Genomic DNA, 23,445 nt, shown 5'->3' on the forward strand with positions numbered 1-23,445 from the left:
GAGTGCCTGATGCCTGCACCTAGTGTAAGCAGTGGTGCTGGTCCATCATCTTTCCCATCAACCCTCAGTGTTGAAGCTCAGGTGACCCTTTGTCTTCTATTCCTTGATTTTTCCAACTATAAACCATGAGGTTGCAGAGCGACCTGTTCTGTGTGTTCAGACACAAGTCTCAGGGATCCAAGTGTGGGAAAAGTGTCAGTCCATATCCTGCCATTGACACTAAAGCAATAAAACCACAGCCACGTTTTGTTTCAGTTTCCTGAACTCTGAAAACTACAAGCAATCTGTTCAAGATTGCTTCCTGGACTGTCTGACTTTATAAATTTCATAGAAAAATCATGAAATTTGTGTTTTGATAAGTAAAAATAAAAGTGTGTGAATGTAAAACGGCATTGGTGATTTTCTGTTTATTTTTGTGGATTGAGCTGTTGGCTTCTAGCCAAGTTTCTTTTGTTCTCATCCCTTCTTCTCCCTCAGCCCTCACCTATACACTAGTCTTATTGTTATCAAAATAGTTGCTTTTGCTCCTTCCACCGGGATCCACCCTTCCCTTCTTTCAAAGCACAACGCCAAGCCACCTCCTGTGGAAAAACTTTCCATTCTTGCAGGAGGAAATGATAAACTTCCAGATAGGCCATTACACCACTCCCTCAGGTTCCCCGAGTCAGCATGTGTTTAAACGTCTAGCCTAGCACCCAGTAATGGGCACTTCCATAGAAACCTCACCGTAAAGCACTTTCACTCACTCTATAACCCTTGAAGTGTTTTTCACAAATGTGATGCATAAAACATGTTTTTTTTTTAAAGATTTATTCATTTTATTACAGCCAGATATACACAGAGGAGGAGAGACAGAGAAGAAGATCTTCCGTCCGATGATTCACTCCCCAAGTGAGCCGCAACAGGCCGGTACGTGCCGATCCGAAGCCGGGAACCTGGAACCTCTTCCGGGTCTCCCACACGGGTGCAGTGTCCCAATGCATTGGGCCGTCCTCGACTGCTTTCCCAGGCCACAAGCAGGGAGCTGGATGGGAAGTGGAGCTGCCGGGATTAGAACTGGCGCCCATATGGGATCCCGGGGCTTTCAAGGCGAGGACTTTAGCCGCTAGGCCACGCCGCCAGGCCCTAAAACATGTTTTTTAAATTACGAAATGAAGATGACACGGCTTCCCTCAGAGAAAAAGGACCGAAGGGCAAATATGTGGCCTTATGCTTCAAGATGCCTGTATTGTATTTCCAAGTGCCTGAGCTTGACACCAGCTCCGTCACTTAGTGAGTGAATCAGCAGAGGAGGTGCCCCCCCCTTCCCACTGAAAAGATACATTAAAAAAAAAAGCAAAAGAAGAAGAGGGAAGACTCACACTTTACAGACATCTTAAACACAGAGCCCAAAGGTGGTGGTGCACCTATGCTCAGCGCAGCTCCATGGAGTCACGTAAACAACCTTCCACTTCTGGCATGTTGTTCAAATAAACTCCAGATTTGACAAACATCTGATGATTTCAGAATGCTCAGCCAGTACCCCCCTCACAAGATTGTCACAAGGCTTATGTTACAGCAATGTGTGATGGTATCTTACTATAACGGAATCACATTTTAATTCAAAACCCCTCCTTTCAAGAAAGTTTTTCATGGCCCACTCAAGTACCCATGACATATGCTTCCTTTCCCAGTGCTTGGCTACTTTGATTTGGTTTTAAGATTTATTTGTTAGGGCCCAGCATGATAGCCTAGTGGCTAAATCCTTGCCTTACATGTGCCGGGATCTGTATGGGCAGCAGTTTGTATACCGGCTGTTCCACTTCCCATCCAGCTCCATGTGTGTGGCCTGGGAAGGCAGTAGAGGATGGCCTAAAGTCTTGGGACCCTGCACACGCATGCAAGACTTAAAAGAAGCTCCTGGCTTCACACTGGCTCAACTTGGGCATTCACTTTTTCTCCTTCTGTCTCCTTATCTCTGTATACCTGCCTTCTCAATCAAATCAAATCTTTTTTTTAATTTGTTTGAAATGCAAGAGTTACAGAGAGCAAGAGAAACAAACAGAAAGATCTTTCACTGGTTTACTCCCCAGATGGCCAAAACTGCAGCCAGGCACACCAGGAATTTCACCTGGGTCTCCCAAGTAGGCGGCAAGGAGCTGGATGGGAAGTGGGGCAGCTGGGACAGGAACTGGCACACCCATATGGGATGCCAGTGTAGCAAGGGGAGGTTCTACCCAGTATAGCATGACAGACTTTTCAGCTGTGTTACTACAGAGACTATCTGCTTAGTGTCTTCTTCCTTCTCTAAGAGCTTTTATCAAGACAGCAAAATCTAAACTTCTGCTCTTCATAGGCTCTCCTGCACTTAACAGAATGCCATCTCACAGACTTTTGGTGGATCCCATGATGGAGCAAGGAAAAAAAGCCTCAGATGTGCTTTGGCTCTCAATTGCTACCAGCAAGCAAGCCCTCCACGTCCCCACATTCTCCTTCAGCTGTTTCCGCCTTGTCCTGACTGCTGGACACATCACTGTCTGAAGAGCCCAACTAACCCAAGCACTCCTGACACAGCAGAACGGAACTGTGAGAAAACAGACACAAGGTTTCTTAACTTCTCCCTTCCATAAATTCAAGCTGCGTTACTACCGGTTAAGCCACCACCTACAGTGTGAGCATCCCATATAGGTACCAGTTCGAGTCCTAGCTGCTCCTCTTCCTTGCATGCGGCTTGGAAAGGCAGTGGGGGATGGTCCAAGGACTGGACCCCTGCACCCACATGAGACCTAGAGGAAGCTCCTTGATCCTGGCTTCAGACGCATCTAGCCCCTGCCATGCCATCATGGCTGCAGCTGTTCTGGAGGTAAGTCCGTGGATGGAAGCTCACTCTTGCCCACTCTATTTGTTACTCTGCTTTTCTTTTTCTTTTTTTTAAAGATTTATTTATTTTTATTGCAAAGTCAGATGTAAAGAGAGGAGGAGAGATAGAGAGGAAGATCTTCCGTCTGATGATTCACTCCCCAAGTGAGCGCAACGGCTGGTGCTGAACCAATCCGGAGCCAGGAGCCAGGAACTTCCTCCAGGTCTCCCACACAGGTGCAGGGTCCCAAGGCTTTGGGCCGTCCTTGACTGCCCTCCCAGGCCACAAGCAGGGAGCTGGATGAGAAGTGGAGCTGCTGGGATTAGAACCGGTGCCCATATGAGATTCCGGTGCATTTAAGGCAAGAACTTTAGCCGCTAGGCCACGCTGTTGGGCCCAAGACACCTATTTTTCAAAGGCCAGCAGGATAACTCAACGGGCTAATCGTCTTGCCTACAGTGCTGGCATCCCCTGTGGGTGCCAATTGTACTCACAACTGCTCTACTTCCCATCCAGCTCCCTGCTTATGGCCTGGGAAACAATACAGGATGGCTCAAGTCCTTCGCCCCTGTACTCATGTGGAAGACCCAAAAAAAGCTCCCAGCTTTGGTTCAGCTCAGCTCTAGCTATTGTGTTCATTTGGAGAGTGAACTATCATACAGAAGCTCAATCTCTGTCTTTCCTTTTCTCTGTAAATCTGCCTTTCAAATAAAAATAAACAAATCTTTTTTTAAAAATCCCCACTTCAAAAAAGAGCTCATCAAACTTATGCTTGGTGTAGCACCTTTTGTCAAAGATGCTTTGGTTATTTTTCTTTCAATACAAAAGGTTTATAAACAATAAAACCCCAAAAGAACATGGAGAAAAGCCCACACATCATGTTTACACAAAACAAGCTATTTATCTTCACTAACTCGGAGACTCGGAGACAAAGCCCAGACAAATACAACTACTTGGGACAGGGCATATTTGAGGCTAGGAACCCAGGATCAGAGACCCCCTTTTCTCCTTTAGTCACAACACTAATCCCTATTGTTATAGGCAGCAGACTGGCTCTGGATACCACACAGGCCCCATCATGGGTGTCCTGGGAAGCCAACATATATATCCTGTACGCGTAACGGGCCTGGCCTAATTTGCTGAAGGATAGACCTAGTATGTGAAGCAGAAGACCCATGCCCCAGGGTCAGGCTGCCCTAACCATGGCTTCCTCTTTGGGCCTTTCCCGGGGCTAGGCCTCTCTTCTTTCTCCAACATTTGCTGGTCAGACTAATTTTCAATCTTTCAGGAAGAGATCAAGTATGGGGCAATCCAATTAACACCTTGCTTTCCGTGAAACATTCTCAAGGTGAAGGAGGGGTCTCAAGGACAGTAAAAGAGTGCTGACCAATAGCTTAGCAAGGTAATTCTCCTATAGCTCTGGCATCCCATATGGGCACGGGTTCATATCCCATCTGCTGCACTTCCTATCCAGCTCCTCATTTATGGCCTGGGAAATCAGTAGAGGATGGCCCAAAGCCTTGGGCCTCTGTACCCACATGATAGACCCAGAAGAAGCTCCTGGCTATCGATTGGCTCAGCTTAAGCTATTGCAGCTATCTGGGGAGTAAACCAGTGAACAGTGGGTAGGAAATCTATCTCTCCTTCTTTCTCCATAAACCTTCCTCTTATATAAAAATAAATAAATATTTTAAAAAAATTTTTTTAAAAAAGAGGACACTATGACAAAAAAAAAAAAAAAAAGCAAAATGAAGTAATTCAATAGGCTGGGCACTCCAAATAGTTGCTCTCCATGATGATAAAAACAACAAAAACATTCCTACTGTGCAGAATTGGAGCTGCAAGCCTATCCCTGAGCTTGTTCATGTACCTTCTCAGGACACAGTCCAGGACTGAGAGCATTGGATTAAAATACACAGAACCAAATATTTACACCAAGTTTAAACAAATGCACAAGATATGTCATTCACACACAGTTACTGCAGGTGGCAGCTAGGCAGCACCCTAGACCACCTGTGCAGGATGGGACCCAAGGTATAACTATCCAAGGGAGCAAACAAACATACCCCACTGGCCCAGAAGGGGATGGAAATGAGCTAAGGAGCGGCAGGTGTACAGCCACTCCCCTAACCACCCTTTCTGCCAGTCATCACTGTCCACTGCTTGGGATAGCTCTCTGCGTGCTGTCCCAAGACTGGGACCTGGAAAGCCTTGCCTTACTCCTCAGAGCCCCGCCCATAGAAAGCTGGGGCTTGTGTACACTAATCTGGTCCCACCACCAATTTTTGTACCTGGTAAAGGAAGTAATATCCTATATCCTTCCTTAAATGAAAAACAACTTCTCCATTCAGGCTGCTTTCTGAAGCTGCAGATTATGAACACGGGGCCTAAGATAAAGCATGCAGATTACAGGGTGATGTTGCCCCCCAAACTCCTAACTTGCATCTGGATACAGCATAGCTGGAATTCCTTCCTCCCAGCAAGAGGAAAAAAGGGACACCGCTGAGAACCCTAATCTGAGATACCTGGCAATGCCAGCTACTCCCAACTCATTGTATTCTATCTGTATTTTCTTCATTCTGCGGTTGATGCCTGCACCTTAAAACTTCCTGATGGCAGAAGAAGAGTCCCACCCACGACTGCTCAATTCTGGGCCTCAGGCAGCAGGATTATGACTTCTGTCTTCATCCTCCTGAAAGCAGGCTGGCTGTCCCTGGGAGTCGGGGCACTGCTGGGCCTTCGGGGTGCACAAGGCCACCCTGTGGCTGATACTCAGGCAGAAGTGGCACTTCTTGGGCTGCGGGGTGCAGCCTGGAGCCCCTGGCATGGTGGTCCAGACCTCCACAATCGCAGCACCTGTCTCCTGAGATCTGCTCTTCTGCATGTCCTTCCCCTTTAGCTGCCTCTCACTCCCACTGCTGAACACCCCACCAGGCCCAGTGATGTAGACGGATCCCAGGCCCCAGTGGACTTGCAGAAGGCGAATTCCACTGCTTCTCTTTCCTTCAGCCTTTCAAAGCCCATGACACACAGCTTATTCTGCTGCGTGAAGATGTCCACTGGGGCCAGAGCGTGGCCCCACACAGGTGCTCACGGTCAGGAAGCTGAGCCCCGCATGCATGATGAACACTTACAGCTCACTTGCAACAGCTGCAGCTCACTCGCCACCAGGGCCACTTCCCAAAACACCTCCTCAGGTACCTTTTCTGCCACCTTGGTGCAGCCACCTGCAAACTGCTGGTTGGACACAAAGCCCAGGGTTGTTAGCAGAGTACTCAGACCCAGTTCCCTAGTCAGACAGTTGCTGGCCCCAGAGAAGGTGCAGGCAAAGGGATGGATCAGAGAAGAGGTAGATACATCCTCCCCTGCATCTCTTCTCCTCCAGCGTCATCCATTCCTCCCAGGCCTGTTCTCTCTGAGGGAGGCTGCTTGCATGAAAGGTCCACTTAGGGTCCATATGCCTTTCCAACAAACCTTAACCAGACTGAAGAGCATCTGGACTCATTCTCAAAGAATCCCTCTAAATACTGAAAGGGATTTCTTCAGCAGACTCAGTCTTGTAGCTTGGCCTGGCAAACTATCTCATCCTATCCTTTACCTTAACTTCAACTAAATCTGAATATATCTGGCATGCTACTCAACAGCATGCCGATGAGCTACAGCACCAGGCTCCAGACACCCAGGAGCCACTGGACCTGGACTTACCAACCCGGAGACTTAGGGCTACAGGTCCAGAATTGTATGATCCCCTCCCTGTTGGGCCTATCGGCAAAAACACTTATGAACAGGTTAACTGTGCTATGATCCACAAGATTGCCCAGGGCCCAATGAAAGCCCTGCTAATGGGGCCAGCACAACAGCTCAATCTGCTAATCCTCCCCCTTCAAGCACCAGGATCCCATACAGATGCCAGTTCACATTCCAGCTGCTCCACTCCCCTTCCAGTTCCCTGCTTGTGGCCTGGGAAAGCAATAGAGGATGACCCAAAGCCTTGAGATCTTATATGCACATGGGAGACCCAGAAGAAGCTCCTAGCTCTTGCCTTCAGATCGGCTCAGCTGCAGCCACTGTGGCCACTCGGGGAGTGAATCAGAAGACGGAGGATCTGTCCTTCTCTCTGTAGATCTTCCTTTCCAATAAAAATAAAACAATCTTAAAAAAAAAAAAAAGAAAGAAAAGAAAGGCCCACATAGTAGCCTAGTGGCAAGCTCTGGGATCCCATAATGGCACTGGTTCATGTCCTGGCTGCTCCACTTCCCTTCTCGCTCCCTGCTAATGGACTGGGAAGGCAGCAGAGGATGGCCCTCTGCTAGGGACCCTCCATACACATGGGAGACCTGGAAAGAAGCTCCTAGATCCTGGCTTCGGATCAGCTCAGCTCCAGCCATTCCCTCCACTTGGGGAGTGAACCAGTGAACAGAAGATCTTCCTCTCTGCCTCTCCTCTCTGTGAATCTGTCTCTCCAATAAAAATAATAAATAAATCTAAGAAAAAAGAAGAAACTCTGCAGCCTTTACAGCCTATTTTACAGAGGTGATGACAAGTTATATCAACAAGGTGCCAATTCCCCAAAGGGATAGCTCTTTTTAAATACATACTTTATGTCCCAATTAGCCCTGGACATCTGGCACAAAATTCAAAAACTGGATAATGGCCCCCAAACCTTCAGAGAGAACTCATAAATGCAGTTTTTCCTGTTTTGACAATAGGGACAAGGAACTAAAGACTCAGAAGGAAAAACACAAAATTAAAGGATCAGATACTTTACTCCTGTAATCCACCAAGACCCAAAGTCCAAGTCCCAACCCTCCAGGGCTTTGCCATCAATGCCACACCACTGGGCACTGAGCCAAAGACTTCCCTAACCCAAGGCCTCCCACTAGGCCAGGCCCCTACTATACACAGTGGGACCACTGGAAGCTGGACTGTCTCCAGAGGGGACACCTTCTCACTCGGGGGCAGCCTTCTTCCTGGCCATCCTACACAGATTAACGTCTAGCACGCTAATGCAATGAAGGAGCCGGGGCTCCACAGCCCCCACTACAGACGCATCCATGGATCCCTGGCAAGTGAATTACCTTTTCTACTGTGGACACTGGGGTTAGTTTAGCTGTTCTAAATGAATATTGTGGTTCACTCCTTCCTTCCTTCCTCTGTCGGCATGAAAGGTCTCATCAAGATGCCAATAAACTCCTCCTTTCCATTGTTCCTTTGGAGCTAGTACTCTTCCACACTCACTCCTGGTTCTGCCCAACTGTCCCACACTCTATTTAGGCAAAGACCTTGTCTACCATTAGGGACATCTGTGTGCCTCCATGCCACTTAGAATAAAACCCAAATGTTTATCCCTCATACTGGTGACCTTCCACCTCCTCCACCACCACCTCTGCATCCCACAGCTCTTCCCTCCCCTTGGTCAGTCCTGTCCTATAGTGTTGGATATATTACACCCTGTTATCACCACCCACCATACTCCTATTCATTTCTCCCTAAAGGGTCTCACAAAAACGACAGCTGTTGCCCAAAATCCTTTAAGACCAGAAAGCTGTGGAGACCTAAAGCCCATCACAGACTGCCTCCTTCAAGTGCACATACTATCACAATTCACTCCCCCCATAACACAAAGATATTTCCTGTCAAAATATCAGATGGCTCCTATTGTTTAGTATAGATGCTTTTATGCATCCCACATACCTGGTTATACCAAACTCCCTCATTCTTCTCTCCCTAATACCCACTATAACATCCTTCTTTAGCATCCTGGACTTAAAGGATACCTTCTTCCTAATTTATCTCAATCAATCTTCCCAGCCATTCGTTGCCTTTACCTAGTCTAACCCCAATTCATACTCAACAACTCACCTAAGTGTTACCCCAAAGTTTTCAAGACAGCCCACACGTCTTTAGGCAGGCCTCCAGGTAGACCTAGCTTCTATTTATCTTTCATCCAGCACCCTTTTTCAATACACTGATGAACAGCCATAGGGTATCTCAGGCCCAACTAATCTACCTGCTACCTTCCTGAAATTTCTCATGATACCAGACACTCATGTAATTCACCCAGTTTTAAAACATGCAATATATTTCCTTCCTTTTCCATGAACTAAATGAGACATCCTATCTTTCCTGCAACTCATGTTCTATCTTCATATCTGCATACCAAACTTCTCTGTTACTGATCACTGTGAAGTGACCACACAAAGATATAAGGCTTTACAAGAGTCACCTTTTCAGGCCCAGCTTGTTGGTTCAGTGGATGAAAGTTTTCGCCCTTGCATGTGCCAGGATCTCATCTGGGCTCTGGTGCATGTCCCACCGCTGCTACACTTGCCTTCCAGCTCCTTATTTGGGGCCTGGGAAAGCAGAAGAGGATGGCCAAAAGCCTTGGGACCCTGCACCCACATGGGAGACCTGGAAGGAGCTCCTGTTCCTGGCATCGGATTGGCTCAGCTCTGGCCGTTGTGGCCACTTGGAGAGTCAACCAGTGGACAGAAGATATTTCTCTCTGTATCTCCTTCTCTCTCTGTAAAAATCTGCCTTTCTAATAAACCTAAAATAAGGGCCTGGCATGGTGGCCTAGCGGCTAAAGTTCTCGCCTTGAACGCACCAGGATCCCATATGGCCGCCAGTTCTAATCCTGGCTGCTCCACTTCCCATCCAGCTCCCTGCCTGTGGCCTGGGAAAGCAGTTGAAGATGGCCCAAAGCCTCAGGACCCTGCACCCATGTGGGAGACCCAGAAGAGGATCTGGGCTCTTGACTTTGGATCAGCGCAGCTCTGGCTGTTGCAGTCACTTGGGGAGTGAATTGTCGGACAGAAGATCTTCCTCTCTGTCTCTCCTCCTCTCTGTATATCTAATTTTGCAATAAAAATAATAATAAATCTTTAAAAAATAAATAAAAATAAAAAATATATTTAAAACAAACATACACAAAAACAAGGCACCTTCCCACTAAAGCCCCCATTCCAAGTTCTAAAGGAGGATTTTTTACAAGCACCAACTTTGAGTCTTCCTAATCCATCTAAACTATATTCATGGTCCTAAGGGACACTTGATCTCCTAGCCCAAAAGGCAGGGTACTCTACCATTTCTGTGACCTATTTCACCAAAAATTGCATAGGGTTTATCAGGGCTGGCCCCAGCGTTAAGGATCCTGGCCACTGTGACTCTCCTCATGCATATAACCCAGTTCACCTTTCATCAAGCTTCCCACAGACTCTAAGACACCCCTGGCTTCTGGGCTCTTCAGTCTAGATTGCCATTTTACGTCCAAGTTCTCCATGGCTACCTTCTTCAGCCTCCTGTCACCTTTCATCACTGCGCCTCCCTCAATCCAGTTACACTCTCCCCTACTGCCATAGCCAACTCCCTCGGACTCTACTGCTGCCTTAAATCGCTGACTCTTCCCTGACTACGTGCCACCAGCTCACAGACACTCATACTCCCCAATCCCCTGACTGGATTACTGATGGTAGTTCCTCCAAAACTAATTGTACTTCTGTTGTGTACACAATACTTGAGAGGTACCATGGTGATGTCTCTTTTCCACACCTCACCCCCAAAACAGTTATCAAGGCTAGACCCCAACCTCAAGGCATAACCTCCCAACAGGTCAAATTACTAGCTTTGACTTCAGCCTTGACCTTAGCCAAGTGAAAAAGGTATCATACACACACAGATTCCCAATATACCTATAATATCCATTCCTGTGCCCACTACAGCAAGAAAGAGGCTTCTTGACAGCCTGCGGGACTTCTGTAACAAATGGCAAGCTGATCTAAGCCCTTCTTGATGCTGTCATCTGCCAACAAAAGCCACTATTATTCACTGCAAAGGCCACCAGAGAGACAAACTGTACTTACCAGAAGCTAACAACCAAGCTGATCTGACAGATAAAGCAGCAATCCACAAACATTCCCATCTTTTCTCTTTAACCTAGCTTCCGTCTACTCAGAAATCTCTCCATTCCAACAAAAAAAAAGGATCTCTAAGGATGGCTCTTGATGGTTTCTATAATAAACTAATACTCTCTTCTCTTCAAGCTACCTTTCTAAAAAAAGAAAAACCTCCACTCTCTATATCACTCAAACCCAAACTCTTCATATGTGATTTCCTAAAATCACACACACACCTAACTCACTCCATACAAGAAACTCTGCACAACAGATCTCAAACTTTGTGGCATCTGCCAAACCACTAACTCAATTCTTTTTTTTATTTTTATTTATTTTTTTTAAAGATTTATTTTTATTACAAAGTCAGATATACCGAGAGGAGGAGAGACAGAGAGGAAGATCTTCCGTCCGATGATTCACTCCCCAAGTGAGCCGCAACGGGCCGGTGCGCGCCAATCCGAAGCTGGGAACCTGGAACTTCTTCCAGGTCTCCCACGCGGGTGCAGGGTCCCAATGCATTGGGCCGTCCTCCACTGCTTTCCCAGGCCACAAGCAGGGAGCTGGATGGGAAGCGGAGCTGCCGGGATTAGAACTGGCGCCCATATGGGATCCCGGGGCTTTCAAGGCAAGGACTTTAGCCGCTAGGCCACGCCGCCGGGCCCCACTAACTCAATTCTAATATCAGATCACCCCTAGACCCTAAGCCCCAGGCCTGTGAATCACCTCACAGATTAGAATGACTTCACCTATGTGCCACCAGTTCAGCAGATATGTTATCTTCTGGTTATGGTGGAGGCTTCCCCATCACCAATAAAAGCAGTTACCACTGTCTCTGCAATATTAAAGGATCATGTCCCCAGACTTGGATTCCCCATGGTCATTATCTGCTACCTTCAGGAAAAGTTGATGGAATTAACAGAATCTGCAAACAGGCTCTAACAGGGGCTGACACTGTGGATCACCTTCAAGTGCAAGCATCTCACATTGGCACTGGCTTATGTACCAGGTGCTCCATTTTCCATCCAGCTCACTGCTTATGGCTTAGGAAGGGAGCCAAGGAGGGTCCAAAGTTTTGGAACCCTAACTCCTGGCTCTTGGCTTCAGACCAACTCAGCTCCGGCCTCTGCAGCCATTTAGGGAGTGAACCAGTATATAGAAGATCTTTCCCCTCTCTGTCTCTCCTCTTCTCTGTAAACCTGCCTTTAAAAAAATGCTCTAACTTGCTGCCCACTTCCACTTAGACTGGGTAAAGCTCCTGTCCTTCCTTTAACCTGGCTAAAAGCAGACCTCTTCCCTAGAAGCCACGATGCTCAGTCCATTGGACATTTTACATGGAAGGCTTCTTCCCTAACCCATCCCAACCCCTCAATAATTCTGAGGCTATTCCTCCTCTCCCCTTCCCCTACACTGTTATCCACAGATTTTTGCAGATACTCATCCACCAGAACCATAACCTCTACCTTCTAATAATACTTCCACCTTTCAATCTGGTGATTGGGTCTATTTTAGGTAAATGAGGCAACCTTAAAGCCCAAATGGAATCAGTAGTATCACGATACTAACCCCAGTGCTGCCAAACTTAAGGGGCATCCCTTCTCCCTCTCTCCAAATACATTTTGTTTCATTAAAACTAGTTACTAGTTAAGCATGTGCCGTTTGTTTTTCTTGCTCAGGTTTTGTAATTTGATGGAATGTTTTTATTGCAGTTTAATAAATGTTTGCTTTATTTAAAAAAAAAAAAAACTAGTTACCTTTCTCTCTTACCATTTTACTCCCAAAGATCCACCACCCTCAGGTTGACACAGCTCCCATTATATCAGAACCACCTTTTCTTGTCTCTTGACAATTCCTGGATTCCACAGATTCCTCCAAGTAATTCTAAAGGACAGTGGAGACAAAGAAAATAAAAGGAGACAAAAGACAAAGAGAGAGACTCCAGCAGGTACCTTCTTGACCTCATTTCAGATTGTTGGCTGCAGGGCAATCTCTGCAACTTCACTGCTATGCAGATATCAATGGTGACCTTCTGTTTATATGCCTTATTGGAATGCTCTGTCATCCTCTGCCATATCTGCAGCTATAGTCATAAGCCTACTCTTTGACAGCAGTCACCCCAAATCCTGGACCCACTGCAAAAAAAGTCTCTTAGCACTCTTATTTCTTCTGCTACATGCTGCTTTTAAAACCTGGTCCCCCTTCTTGCCACGTGGCCTAATACCTATTTTTTTTATATTTATTTTTCATTTTTTATTGAAAGGCAGATTTACAAAGAGGAGACACAGAAAGATCTATTCACTGATTCACTCCCCAAATGGCTGCAACAACTGGAGCTGATCCCATCTAAAGCCAGGAGCCAGGAGCTTCCTCTGGGTTTCCTGTTGGGGGCAGAGTCCCAAGAACTTGGGCCATCCTCAACTGCTTTCCCAGGCTATATGCACAGAACTGGATCGGAAGTTGAACAGCCGAAACATGAATCAGCACCCATATGGGATCTTGGCACTTGCAAGGAGAGGATTAGTCAATTGAGTCATCACGCCTAGCCCAATACTCTTTGACCACAGGCTCCTACTCCTCTAGCTCATACACTTTTGCCATCAATGCCTATTCTAGTCTTTGTTTTTAAAATTAACCCCAACATCTCTTTGTGGTGGATTTTGTATATACTCTTCCTCTGAGGGCTGGCAAATCCTCAGGCTTCCAGTCAGTTCTGGAGCACAGCCACAGATGTGAACCCAAAAGAGGCTGAAGAACTGACAGATCCACCTTATAAAGCTCCCCCTGGCATTTTCACCATATCCTTGCTCATTAATCAAGATCAAACCCTACATGCATCAGACACCTTTCCTACCCCTCCCCATAAAGTGCGTTCACTGCTCCACACAGCCTATAACCACAGGGTCAATCTCCTTAGCCAAACTAGCTCCACCTTCAGCCATAGGTTGAGGCTGGCATAATTAGCCTAGAAGGGGGCCCAGCGCCATGGCCTAGCGGCTAAAGTCCTCTCCTTGAACGCGCCAGGATCCCATATGGCCGCTGGTTCTAATCCTGGTAGCTCTACTTCCCATCCAGCTCCCTACTTGTGGCCTGGAAAAGCAGCAGAGGACAGCCCAATGCTTTGGGTTCCTGCACCCATGTGGGAGACCTGGAGGAAGTTCCTGGCTCCTGGCTCCGGATTGGGATAGCACCGGCTGCTGTGCTCACTTGGGGAGTGATTCATCCGACTGAAGATCTTCCTCTCTAGTTCTCCTCTCTGTATATCTTTGTAATAAAAATAAAAAATAAATCTTTAAAAAATAAATTAAAAAAATAATTAGCCTACAAGGCATATTGGTAAGTACAGAGCCCATCCACTTCAATTTTGTATACCCCAAATCAGACTCTACTCTCTGTCCCCCTAACTGGATGCATGACAAGCAACTCTGGACTTCACACTTATCAATTATTCAGGATGTCCAGGTGGGAATTAGGACAGGAATGGACAAACTAGCAATTTCTGCAGATAAGCCATACACAACTGAAGACATATCTCACTCACTCAAGAAAAATCTAGATCACCTAGTACAATTACTTCACCTCCAAACCAGGTGGGTTTCTTGGCAGCAGTGGTCCTTCAAGACCACAAAGAATTACATGTCCTCGTCTCCCCCAAAAAGAGAACTCTGTCTCTTTCTAGGTGAAGAATACTGCTTTTATACCACGATATTGGGCAAGGTTAAGAGAGAGGATCCAACCCATTAGAAAGCAACCTGCGGGCCTGGCTTGGAAATTCATTTTTTTTCTTTTTTTTTTTTTATAGATTTATTTATTTTTATTGCAAAGTCAGATATACACAGAGAGGAGGAGAGACAGAGAGAAATATCTTCCGTCCAATTATTCACTCCCCAAGTGACTGCAACAGCCAGAGCTGCGCTGATCTGAAGTCAGGAGCCCAGATCCTTTTCTGAGTCTCCCACATGGGTGCAGAGTTCCAAGGTCTTGGGCCATCCTCGACTGCTTTCCCAGACCACAAGCAGGGAGCTGGATGAGAAGTGGGGCTGCTGGGATTAGAACCAGCACCCATATGAGATCCTGGCACATTCAAGGTGAGGACTTTAGCCGCTAGGACATGGCGTCGGGCCCTTGGAAATCCGTTTCCAAACAGCTCCTTCTCACCATTTTGGCACTGGCTGTCTTTCCCACTAGGCAGTTGATGTCTCTGCTCTCCCCAGTCCTCCTCAGCATCACAGTGCTTTTATTCCCACCATGTACAACTAACGAATTTCAAAACTTCCTACATGAACAATAACTGCTGTGCCCAAAACCTTCATATGGGGACCAAGACTCTTCTTCTCCATCACAACACCTCTACATTAGCAGGAAGCTGCTAGAAAGAAACCAGAGGTTTCTCCCCATGCATACCCGGGACTGATGGAGCAAGACCAAAATGTCTCAAATTCATTTTGTCCCATCAACAGGTCCTCCACTTCCCGGAGTTCTTCAGCCGTCTCAGCCCCACCTTGCCTCATCCCAGTGGTTAGCACTGAACATCACTCTGTAGTGTCCGGCCATCAGGTTAAGCATCCCCATTACCCTGAATCCAGTCTAGCTCTCCCTCACCAAGCCAGCCTCAGCCCACCCACCCCCGAAGCTCTCTCCCCACTATCTGACAACTCAGTCTTAGCCCAGCCCCCTCAAGTTTTCCCACCTACCTTATACTACATAAGCCACTACTCTGCGAGAGTGCTCTCTCTCCTGTATGTTCGCTGGGGACCCTCTGCTGGGCGTTCACCACCAGGTGAGTCCCTCCCGGGCTTATTCTCTGAATAAACTCTGGTCTGGCTCGGAGTTCTGTTCTTTCTCCTCTTTCCTTAGAGTCCTTCCTTATATACGAGTGAGGGCTGAAGCCAGATTTTCTGAGTCAGTCACGTTTTGACCACATCTCTTAAGTCTGGGAAAAATACTTTCACAGGAGAATGCAAGAGGCTATACACCAAGGACTGTGGACGCAATTACTATAAAGAGTTGCTTCACATTTTAAAGAACTAGAGACCACTCTGGAAGTCGAGGACGTTTCAGGCTGAGAACAGACAGCCTCTACTTAAGATAACCTTTGACAACAATTAGTTTTTGCCACAAAACTTCGGTCACAGTTTCGCCTCACTTCCGTACGACTACCCAAGATGGCGGACCCCGTTATTGAAATTAGATTTAGGATGGCGGCTCCCGGCTTCCCGCGCTAGGTCGCGCACGGGCACGCCGAAGCCACGCCCACTTCCGGCCTCCGAGCCTCAGCATGGCTGCTTTTCTCAGCATGACTCTTCTCTCGAGTGAGTGGCTCTCGCATCAGGAGTCTTGGGAGCGCGTGAGCGAGGCGGGCCTGGGACCCCCGAAGCCGGCTATGCAGCTTCTCCCCTTACTCCGTCCTGTTTCTTCCGTAGGTGTTCGGCGGCTGCACAGCAGCGCCACGGCTCGGGCGGGCGGTCAGTGGCGACTCCAGTAAGTGCTGGGGTCGAGGGGACGGAAGGGAGCAAGACACTTGCCCGGGTCCTCACAGAACTGTTTGTCTCCACCCAGGCAGGGCCTGCCTGCGAACCCCTCCGGCTACGGGCCCCTCACGGAACTCCCAGATTGGTCTTTCGCCGGTGAGCACGGACCGTTTGCCGCCCTTCCCGGGGCTGGGGTGGTACCAGCGGGGCGCCGGGGGCGGAGCGGGGCGGGGATGGGGCGGGGATGGGACGGGGCGTGCCGAGCTCGCCCTGCAGAAGAAACCAGGTGGTGTTATTTTGCAAATTAAGTTCCAGCTATGAAGGTTACCTTCAGGGTCTGTGGAACCAAGCAGAAGGTAGTTCCGACGGGGACGACTCTAGGGCCGGGGAGGGTTGCATTTCGCAAAGGGAGTCATTTTTAACAAGTTAGGGAAAAGGTAAAAACAAAACAAAACAAAAACAGCAACAACAACAAAAATGCCCTTCTGTGTGGTGAGTACAGTTTGAGCAGTTGGGTGCCAAATGTACTGAAAGCTCTTTCAAAGGCCATGGAAAAAGGCTTATACTTGAGAGAATCTATAATTGACTCTAGAGAAGGTGAAACCATTCTGTGCTGTCCGTGTGGGACTCCAGATTACAGGCAAGAAAATTGAGGTTTACAGAATTGTGAAAGGGCTTGTGATCAAAACAAAGTGTCCCCCCCCAAGAATCATAAAACAACGAATTAAAGGATAAGTTGATTTGCGTGCAAAAAACATCTTTGCATACAGAGGGTCGTCAAGGCGCACATGGAAAAGATAGACCACACCTAAGTTTCAACCTTTTGGTTCCCAACTAAATGTTTTTTCTTTTATTATCCTACAAACTTATTGATGTACTCTGATACAGCTAGGTAGCAGCAAAACCAGGACTAGAATCTGGAAAGGGCTGGGGCTCTATGACAGTAAAAAAAAAATCCTGCAAATTTATACCTTGCTGGATTCCTACAGGCGACATGGTGTTTTACCGTGACCAAGGAAGATGATGGTTTTTTTCTCACCTATTCATATACTAGAAGGTTAAGATTCCCTTACAGTAGGACCAAGGAGATGAATAATCAACACCTGATTCCGCCCCCCCCATTTTTATTTGAAAGATCTTACTCTATTAGTTTAATTCCCAAATGCAGGCAATAAATAGCCAGGGTGTGGGTAGGGCTGAAGCCAGGGACCATCTGGGACTTCCAGAGGGCGGGACAGGGACCCCAAGTACTGAGTCATCACTGCTTTCTCCTAAGGGATACATCCGTGAGAATCTAGAGTGCAAGGTGCAGCCTGGACTCAGCCCCAGGCACTCTGCTATGGGATGTGGGTGTCCCATGAAGAAACTGAACACCTGTCCCTATACTTGGAATTTTTAAAAAATTCTTTGAAAGGCAGAGTGGCAGAGATCAATCTTCACTCCCCAAATGCCCATCCCTATACTTTATTCTCTTTTTAGGTTTAGTTATTGTTAGATGATGACCACCGACCGCCCGCCCGCTGGTGGAATAATATCAGCAAGTTGTCCATAGTTGTAACGGAAGTTTTATTGAAAAATCCACTCCTGGGTCCCCTTTGCACAGAGCGGAAGGAAGATGGAGGCAAAAAAGGGCGGTTGAGATACCTGTCGGGTTTTACACTCCTCTAGACACATAGGCTGGCAAAGGGGCTGTCTACGCCCCAATTATGTCCATTCAGGTGTGCCATTGGTTGGCTGGAATCCCGCCAGGCCGGTGACATAACTGGCTCCTGTGGGTCCTCCTGTTCCAGGCTGAAGCCTGGGAGACATGTTGGGTCTGAAGCAGACCCAGCCCCTCACCTCCAGTGCCCTGGGTAGCCATCATTTATTTATCTCAAAGGATAGAATGACAAAGAAAGAAGAGAAATCTTTAGTCTATTGTGTCAGTCCTAAATATCTGCAACAGCCAGGGCTTGGCCATGTGGAAATCGTGAGCTTGCAACTCAATCTGGGTCTCCACATGGATGACAGGAACCTCAGTAGTTATGCCGTTACCTGCCTCCCACTCAGGCCTGGTACAGTAGCCTAGCGGCTAAAGTCCTCATCTTGCATGTGCTGAGATCCCATATGGGTGCTGGTTCTAATCCCAGCAACCCCGCTTCCCATCCAGCTCCCTGCTTGTGGCCTGGGAAAGTAGTCGAGGATGGCCCAAAGCCTTAGGACCCTGCACCCATGTGGGAAACCTAGAAGAGGCTCCAGGCTTCGGATTGGCACAGCTCTGGCCCTTGCAGCCACTTGGGGAGTGAACCAGCTGATGGCACCAAGCAACTGTTTTAATTTGCTAATCCTCATCATCTACCTTGGTCCCTGAATCTCATTTGAGCCCTCCGTTCTTGCTAACTTTGTGACCTAGGGCACATTGCTTAGTTTTACCTGATTCTCAGTTCCCACAACTGTACAACATACCTATCTTATGGTTGTGTTGACAAGATTGACGGCCAGTGGACAGCACTTTGCATACACAGTAGTGGTTTCTTTTCCCAGAACATATTACTTCATTTCTGCTTATCTTAAAAAGCCCTTAGGCAGAATTTTCACTGCTTCTTTTCGCTGCAGGTAAGTGTCCTTTCTCCTCATCTCCTTTGCACAGTACTTGAGGATCAGATAGCGTGTCTTTTCAGGAGGTCAGCAGACACCTTAGGGAATTTGTGTAACAAATTTATGTGCCTGCATCCTGTGAATAGCAAAAGCTGATGTAGAGTTCCTGATCCCAAAGAATTTCATCTGGCTGGGAAAACAAAGTGTGGACATTTTAGAAATTAAATAATATCTCAGTAATCTGCTATCTTCCAGAAGGATCTAGACAGCTAAATAACATTACAAAAATAAATAGCAGGGCCTGACGCGGTGGCCTAGCAGCTAAAGTCCTCACCTTGAACGTGCTGGGATCCCATATGGATGCTGGTTCTAATCCCGGCGGCCCTGCTTGTGGCCTGGGAAAGCAGGCCTGGGAAAGCAGATGGCCCAAAAGCCTTGGGACCCTGCACCCACGTGGGAGACCTAGAAGAGGTTCCTGGCTCCTGGCTTTGGATTGGCGCAGCACCAACCGTTGCCATCACTTGGGGAGTGAATCATGGACGGAAGATCTTCCTCTCTGTATTTCTGACTTTGCAATAAAAATAAATCTTTTAAAAATTAGCATACAGCCATGCTGTGGCATTGCAGATAAAACTGAGCTGTGTGGCTGCTTCCCATATGTGCAGCAGTTCGAGTCCTGGCTGCTTCCATTTCCAATCCAACTCTCTGCTAAAGTGCTTGGGAAAACAGCAGAAAATGGCCCAAGTACATAGGACCCTGCACCTACATGGGATACCCAGAAGAAGCTGGCTCAACTCTGGCCATTGCCACCATCTGAGGAGTACCCAGCAGATGAAAATCTGTTTCTCTTTCAAATAAAGAAGTCTTTTAGCAGAAACAGTATAGTAAATATCCCAAAGCAAATAGTTGAATATTAAATAATGCGTGCTGCTGCCTTTTTAAATTAGTAGATTTCTGGGAAAGACAGATTTTATATATTGCAAAGTCATATGGAGAGATCTTCTGTCTGATGATTGAATCCCCAAGCAGCTGCAACGACCGATGCTGCGCCAATCCAAAGCAAGCCAGGAACCTCTTCTCGGTCTCCCACATGGGTGCAGGGTCCCAAGTCTTTGTGCCATCTTTGACTGCTTTCCCAGGCCACAAGCTCCCAGGGAGCTGGATGGGAAGCGGGGCTGCCGGGATTAGAACCAGTGCCCATATGGGATCCCAGTGCATTCAAGGTGAGGACATTAGCCGCAAGGCCATGGCGCCAGGCCCGAAAGATTTTTTATAGATAGAAGATAAGAGAGAAAACTCTTCCACCTGCTGGTTTCACTCAAGTAGCTGCAATGGCTAGAGCTGAGCTGATCAGGAGCTTCTTCCGGGTCTCCCACATGGGTGCAGAGTCCTAAGGCTTTGGGCCACAGGCAGGGAGCTGGATGGAAGTGGAGCAGCCAGGACATAAACTGGCACCCAGATGAACCAGGATCCCATCACTTGCAAAGTGGGGTGTTAGCCAATGGAGCCATCGCCCCACACTCATAAATGATACATGCTTCTTTCAGGAGAGCAAGCTGGTGGAGTTGAGGTTACAGATGAGTATCTGGAAAAGCTGGGGTTTGAATAGACCTAAACATCAGGATATGGTCAGGAGGAAAAGGACAGGAGGCAATTTCATGGCCGAATAAGGTGGAATTGGGCGAGGGGCTCACAGAAAAGGGATCACACCAGTCAATGCAGGGTTTCTAACTGTAAAGCAGTGGCCTTGCCTTTGCAGAGGACCTACAATGCAGGCTAATGAGGGGTCAGTGAAATAGAATAGGAGAAGCCTGTGAACTTTTGGCGGGTTGGTCATCCCTCAGCTTTGAAATGAGGGACCTGATGTAGGAAAAGCAAACCCACCACAAGCCTTAAGTGGAAGAGAGCCACTGAATGTTGATTCTTCGTTTTACACTGTGCCACAGACCGTCCCTAATCCTAACTTCGCTCTCTCCTCTCCGTCTGTAGATGGCCGCCCTGCTCCCCCAATGAAAGGCCAGCTGCGAAGAAAAGCTGAAAGGGAGAAATTTGCAGTGAGTGTCTAAAGCCCTAGCTAGGGCTACCTACTTGTCACCAGAGGGATTGGAGGGGGAGTTTTTATTTTTATTTATTTTTTTAAAGATTTATTTATTTTTTTAAAGATTTATTTATTTTTATTGCAAAGTGAGATATATACAGAGAGGAAGAGAGAAAGAAATATCTTCCATCCGATGATTCACTCCCCAAGTGACGGCAACGGCCGGTGCTGTGCTGAGCCAAAGCCAGGAGCCCAGATCCTCTTCCGGGTCTCCCACGCGGGTGCAGGGTCCCAAGGCTTTGGGTCGTCCTCCACTGCTTTCCCAAGCTGCAAGCAGGGAGCTGGATGGGAAGCGGGGCTGCTGGGATTAGAACCGGCGCCCATATGGGATCCCGGGACATGTTCAAGGTGAGGACTTGAGCCGCTAGGCCATGGCGCTGGGCCCTTTATTTATTTTTTTTTTAAAGATTTATTTTATTGGAAAGTCAGGTATACAGAGAGGAGGAGAGACAGAGAGGAAGATCTTCCGTCCATTGATTCACTCCCCAAGCAGCCGCAATGGCCAGAGCTGCACCAATCTGAAGCCAGGAGCCTGGAGCCTCTTCTGGCTCTTCTATGTGGATGAAGAGTCCCAAGGCTTTGAGCCATCCCAAGGCTTTTGGTGCATGCAAGGCGAGGACTTCAGCCACTAGGCTACCACGCTGTGCCCCAGGGTAGTTTTTATTTATTTGAGACGTTGACAGCTCCTAGCTGGCTGGTTCACTCCCAGATATCCACAATAACCTGGCCTGGGCCACACCAAAGCCAGGAGCTAGGAATGCATGTGACCTAGGTCTTCCATGTTGGTGTCAGGAAGCTAAAGCCAGGAACTGAACCCAGGTACTCTGATTCAGCATGTGGGCTTCTTAACTACTAGGCTAAATCGCTGCCCCCAGCAGGAAACAAGGTAATTTGCCTTGTGCTGGGTTGCACCTGAGATCCTGAGGTCTTAGCAGCCAGGGGTTTTACTGAAGCTGGGAGAAGGGAGGACCCAGGGGGCCGTCCCAGGTCAGGCTGCCTCCCTTTGGCTGCCCTCCCTAACATTCAGTCCCACCCGCTCCCTTGTGAGCAGGGCCATTTTCCAGCTAAAACCTCCACCTCTGGCAGTGAAAGGACAGATGGTTTAGCACTCAGGTCCCAGATATCACCCTCACGGGTCTTCCTGGGTCTTCCTGTCTATTTCAGAGACGAGTTGTGCTGCTGTCACAGGAAATGGATGCTGGGATACAGGCCTGGCAGCTCCGGCAGCAGAAGCTGGAAGAAGAGAGGAAGCAGAGAAACATGCTGAAACCCAAAGGGGCTTCACCACATGGCCCACCCCCAAATCAATAAAAGCAGATCACACCGTCTTCTCTTCCCCAGCCTCTCTGGTTCACATTTGTACCCCCCTAATGCCTCATCCCAGCCAGAAGACAGCCTCTTGCTTCTTCCTCCGACACCAGGAAGGACAGGCTGCAAGATCGTTGCCTGCGACGCTTGGCTCAGTGCTCTCATCCTGGCTGCGTGCCAGTTTAGCAGGATCTTGCTCTAGAATCACTAGGCTTGCGCTCCAGGCAGCGGGACTGGCCCAGCCGGGAGCAGTAGTGGCTCTGTGCACCTGAAACCTGAAGAGCAGTTCTAACCTGGCACCCAAGCCTTTAAAGCCCACCCACACACAGCTTGGGCTATGTGCATGCAGTGGGTACTTAATAAATATATTTTGATTTAAAAAGACTTTCCAAATGAGCTTGTTTTTCAGCAAGCAGCTAGTATTGATTTTCCTAAAGTTCAAATACATGATCTAGGAGAGTATCCCAAGGTCCATTGGAAGAGAACTAGATGCCGGATGCTCTGCTGACAGTTAAGTTCTGAGTAGCCATCATGCTGACTGAATTCCAAAGGTTGGTTGGAGATTTCCCAGCATCCTCCCACTTGTGTATGTGGTTATGAATGAGCCCTACCCAAGGATCTGTACCCTGCACATGCCTCATACACACAAACAGCCACCCAGGACTTGGGCCACCCTTCCTTTTACTAATCTCCCACCCCCCATGAATTCTAGGGCCAAAGAAGCCGTGTTCCCATCGCAACACACAGCACTGCCCTGTGCTTCCGCCACAAACATGGTCATTCCTGAAGTTCCCTACCTAACCACATTCTATCCACCCTCCTTTATTGCTTTCCTTCCCTTCCTCCTGCCATGACCTCCTTCCTCTCACTGACCAGACGCAATTCTTGGATCTTAGATTTCGCTGATGGTTAAGTTTTCTGTCTCCCACACTTTTCCTGCTTCACAATGTTGTGCTACTTTTCCAGATCTGGTTCTCACCCTCTTATCTGCCTCCCTTTCTCAGCTTTGGGGGCCCCTTACCTTTCCCTGAATACCTCTACCTTTTGTTCCCAGACACCAGTCATGCCCTGAAAGAGATCCCAGCTTAGAAGGAAGGCTTTGCCACCTCTTTCAGTGTGGAGGCAGAACCCAAAGCCACGGTCCTGACTCCTGTCCCTCCCTGCTTCCCAGCAGTTTCATCAGATCTGATTCGCTTTTTCCCCAGGAGTTCATGGCCTGGCGCCCCTCCCCTCCCCAGCCAGTTCTAATTACCGGGCTGCTAG

General features: G+C 47.9%; 2 protein-coding genes and 1 pseudogene across 2 annotated transcripts in view; 1 reads left to right on the top strand and 2 right to left on the bottom strand.

Moving 5' to 3' along the window:
• SLC7A7 (solute carrier family 7 member 7) overlaps positions 1-16,029 on the bottom strand; it is a 53,121-nt gene extending 37,092 nt beyond the window's left edge. The window contains exon 1 of the mRNA XM_058666196.1: positions 15,423-16,029. The gene's annotated coding sequence lies outside the window, so the exon portion shown is untranslated. The remainder of the gene's footprint in view (positions 1-15,422) is intronic.
• Positions 5,483-15,300, bottom strand: LOC131480500 (protein lin-28 homolog A-like; annotated as a pseudogene).
• On the top strand, positions 15,944-22,209 carry MRPL52 (mitochondrial ribosomal protein L52). Its single transcript, XM_058666197.1, has 5 exons — positions 15,944-16,040; positions 16,152-16,209; positions 16,288-16,355; positions 20,766-20,830; positions 22,039-22,209. The coding sequence occupies exons 1-5, from the start codon at positions 16,007-16,009 to the stop codon at positions 22,183-22,185; spliced, it is 372 nt and encodes a 123-aa protein (XP_058522180.1). The 5' UTR covers positions 15,944-16,006; the 3' UTR covers positions 22,186-22,209.
• The last annotated feature ends 1,236 nt before the right edge of the window (positions 22,210-23,445 follow it).

This window comes from Ochotona princeps, chromosome 6 (genome assembly GCF_030435755.1).
Source record: "Ochotona princeps isolate mOchPri1 chromosome 6, mOchPri1.hap1, whole genome shotgun sequence".
NCBI lineage: Eukaryota > Metazoa > Chordata > Mammalia > Lagomorpha > Ochotonidae > Ochotona > Ochotona princeps.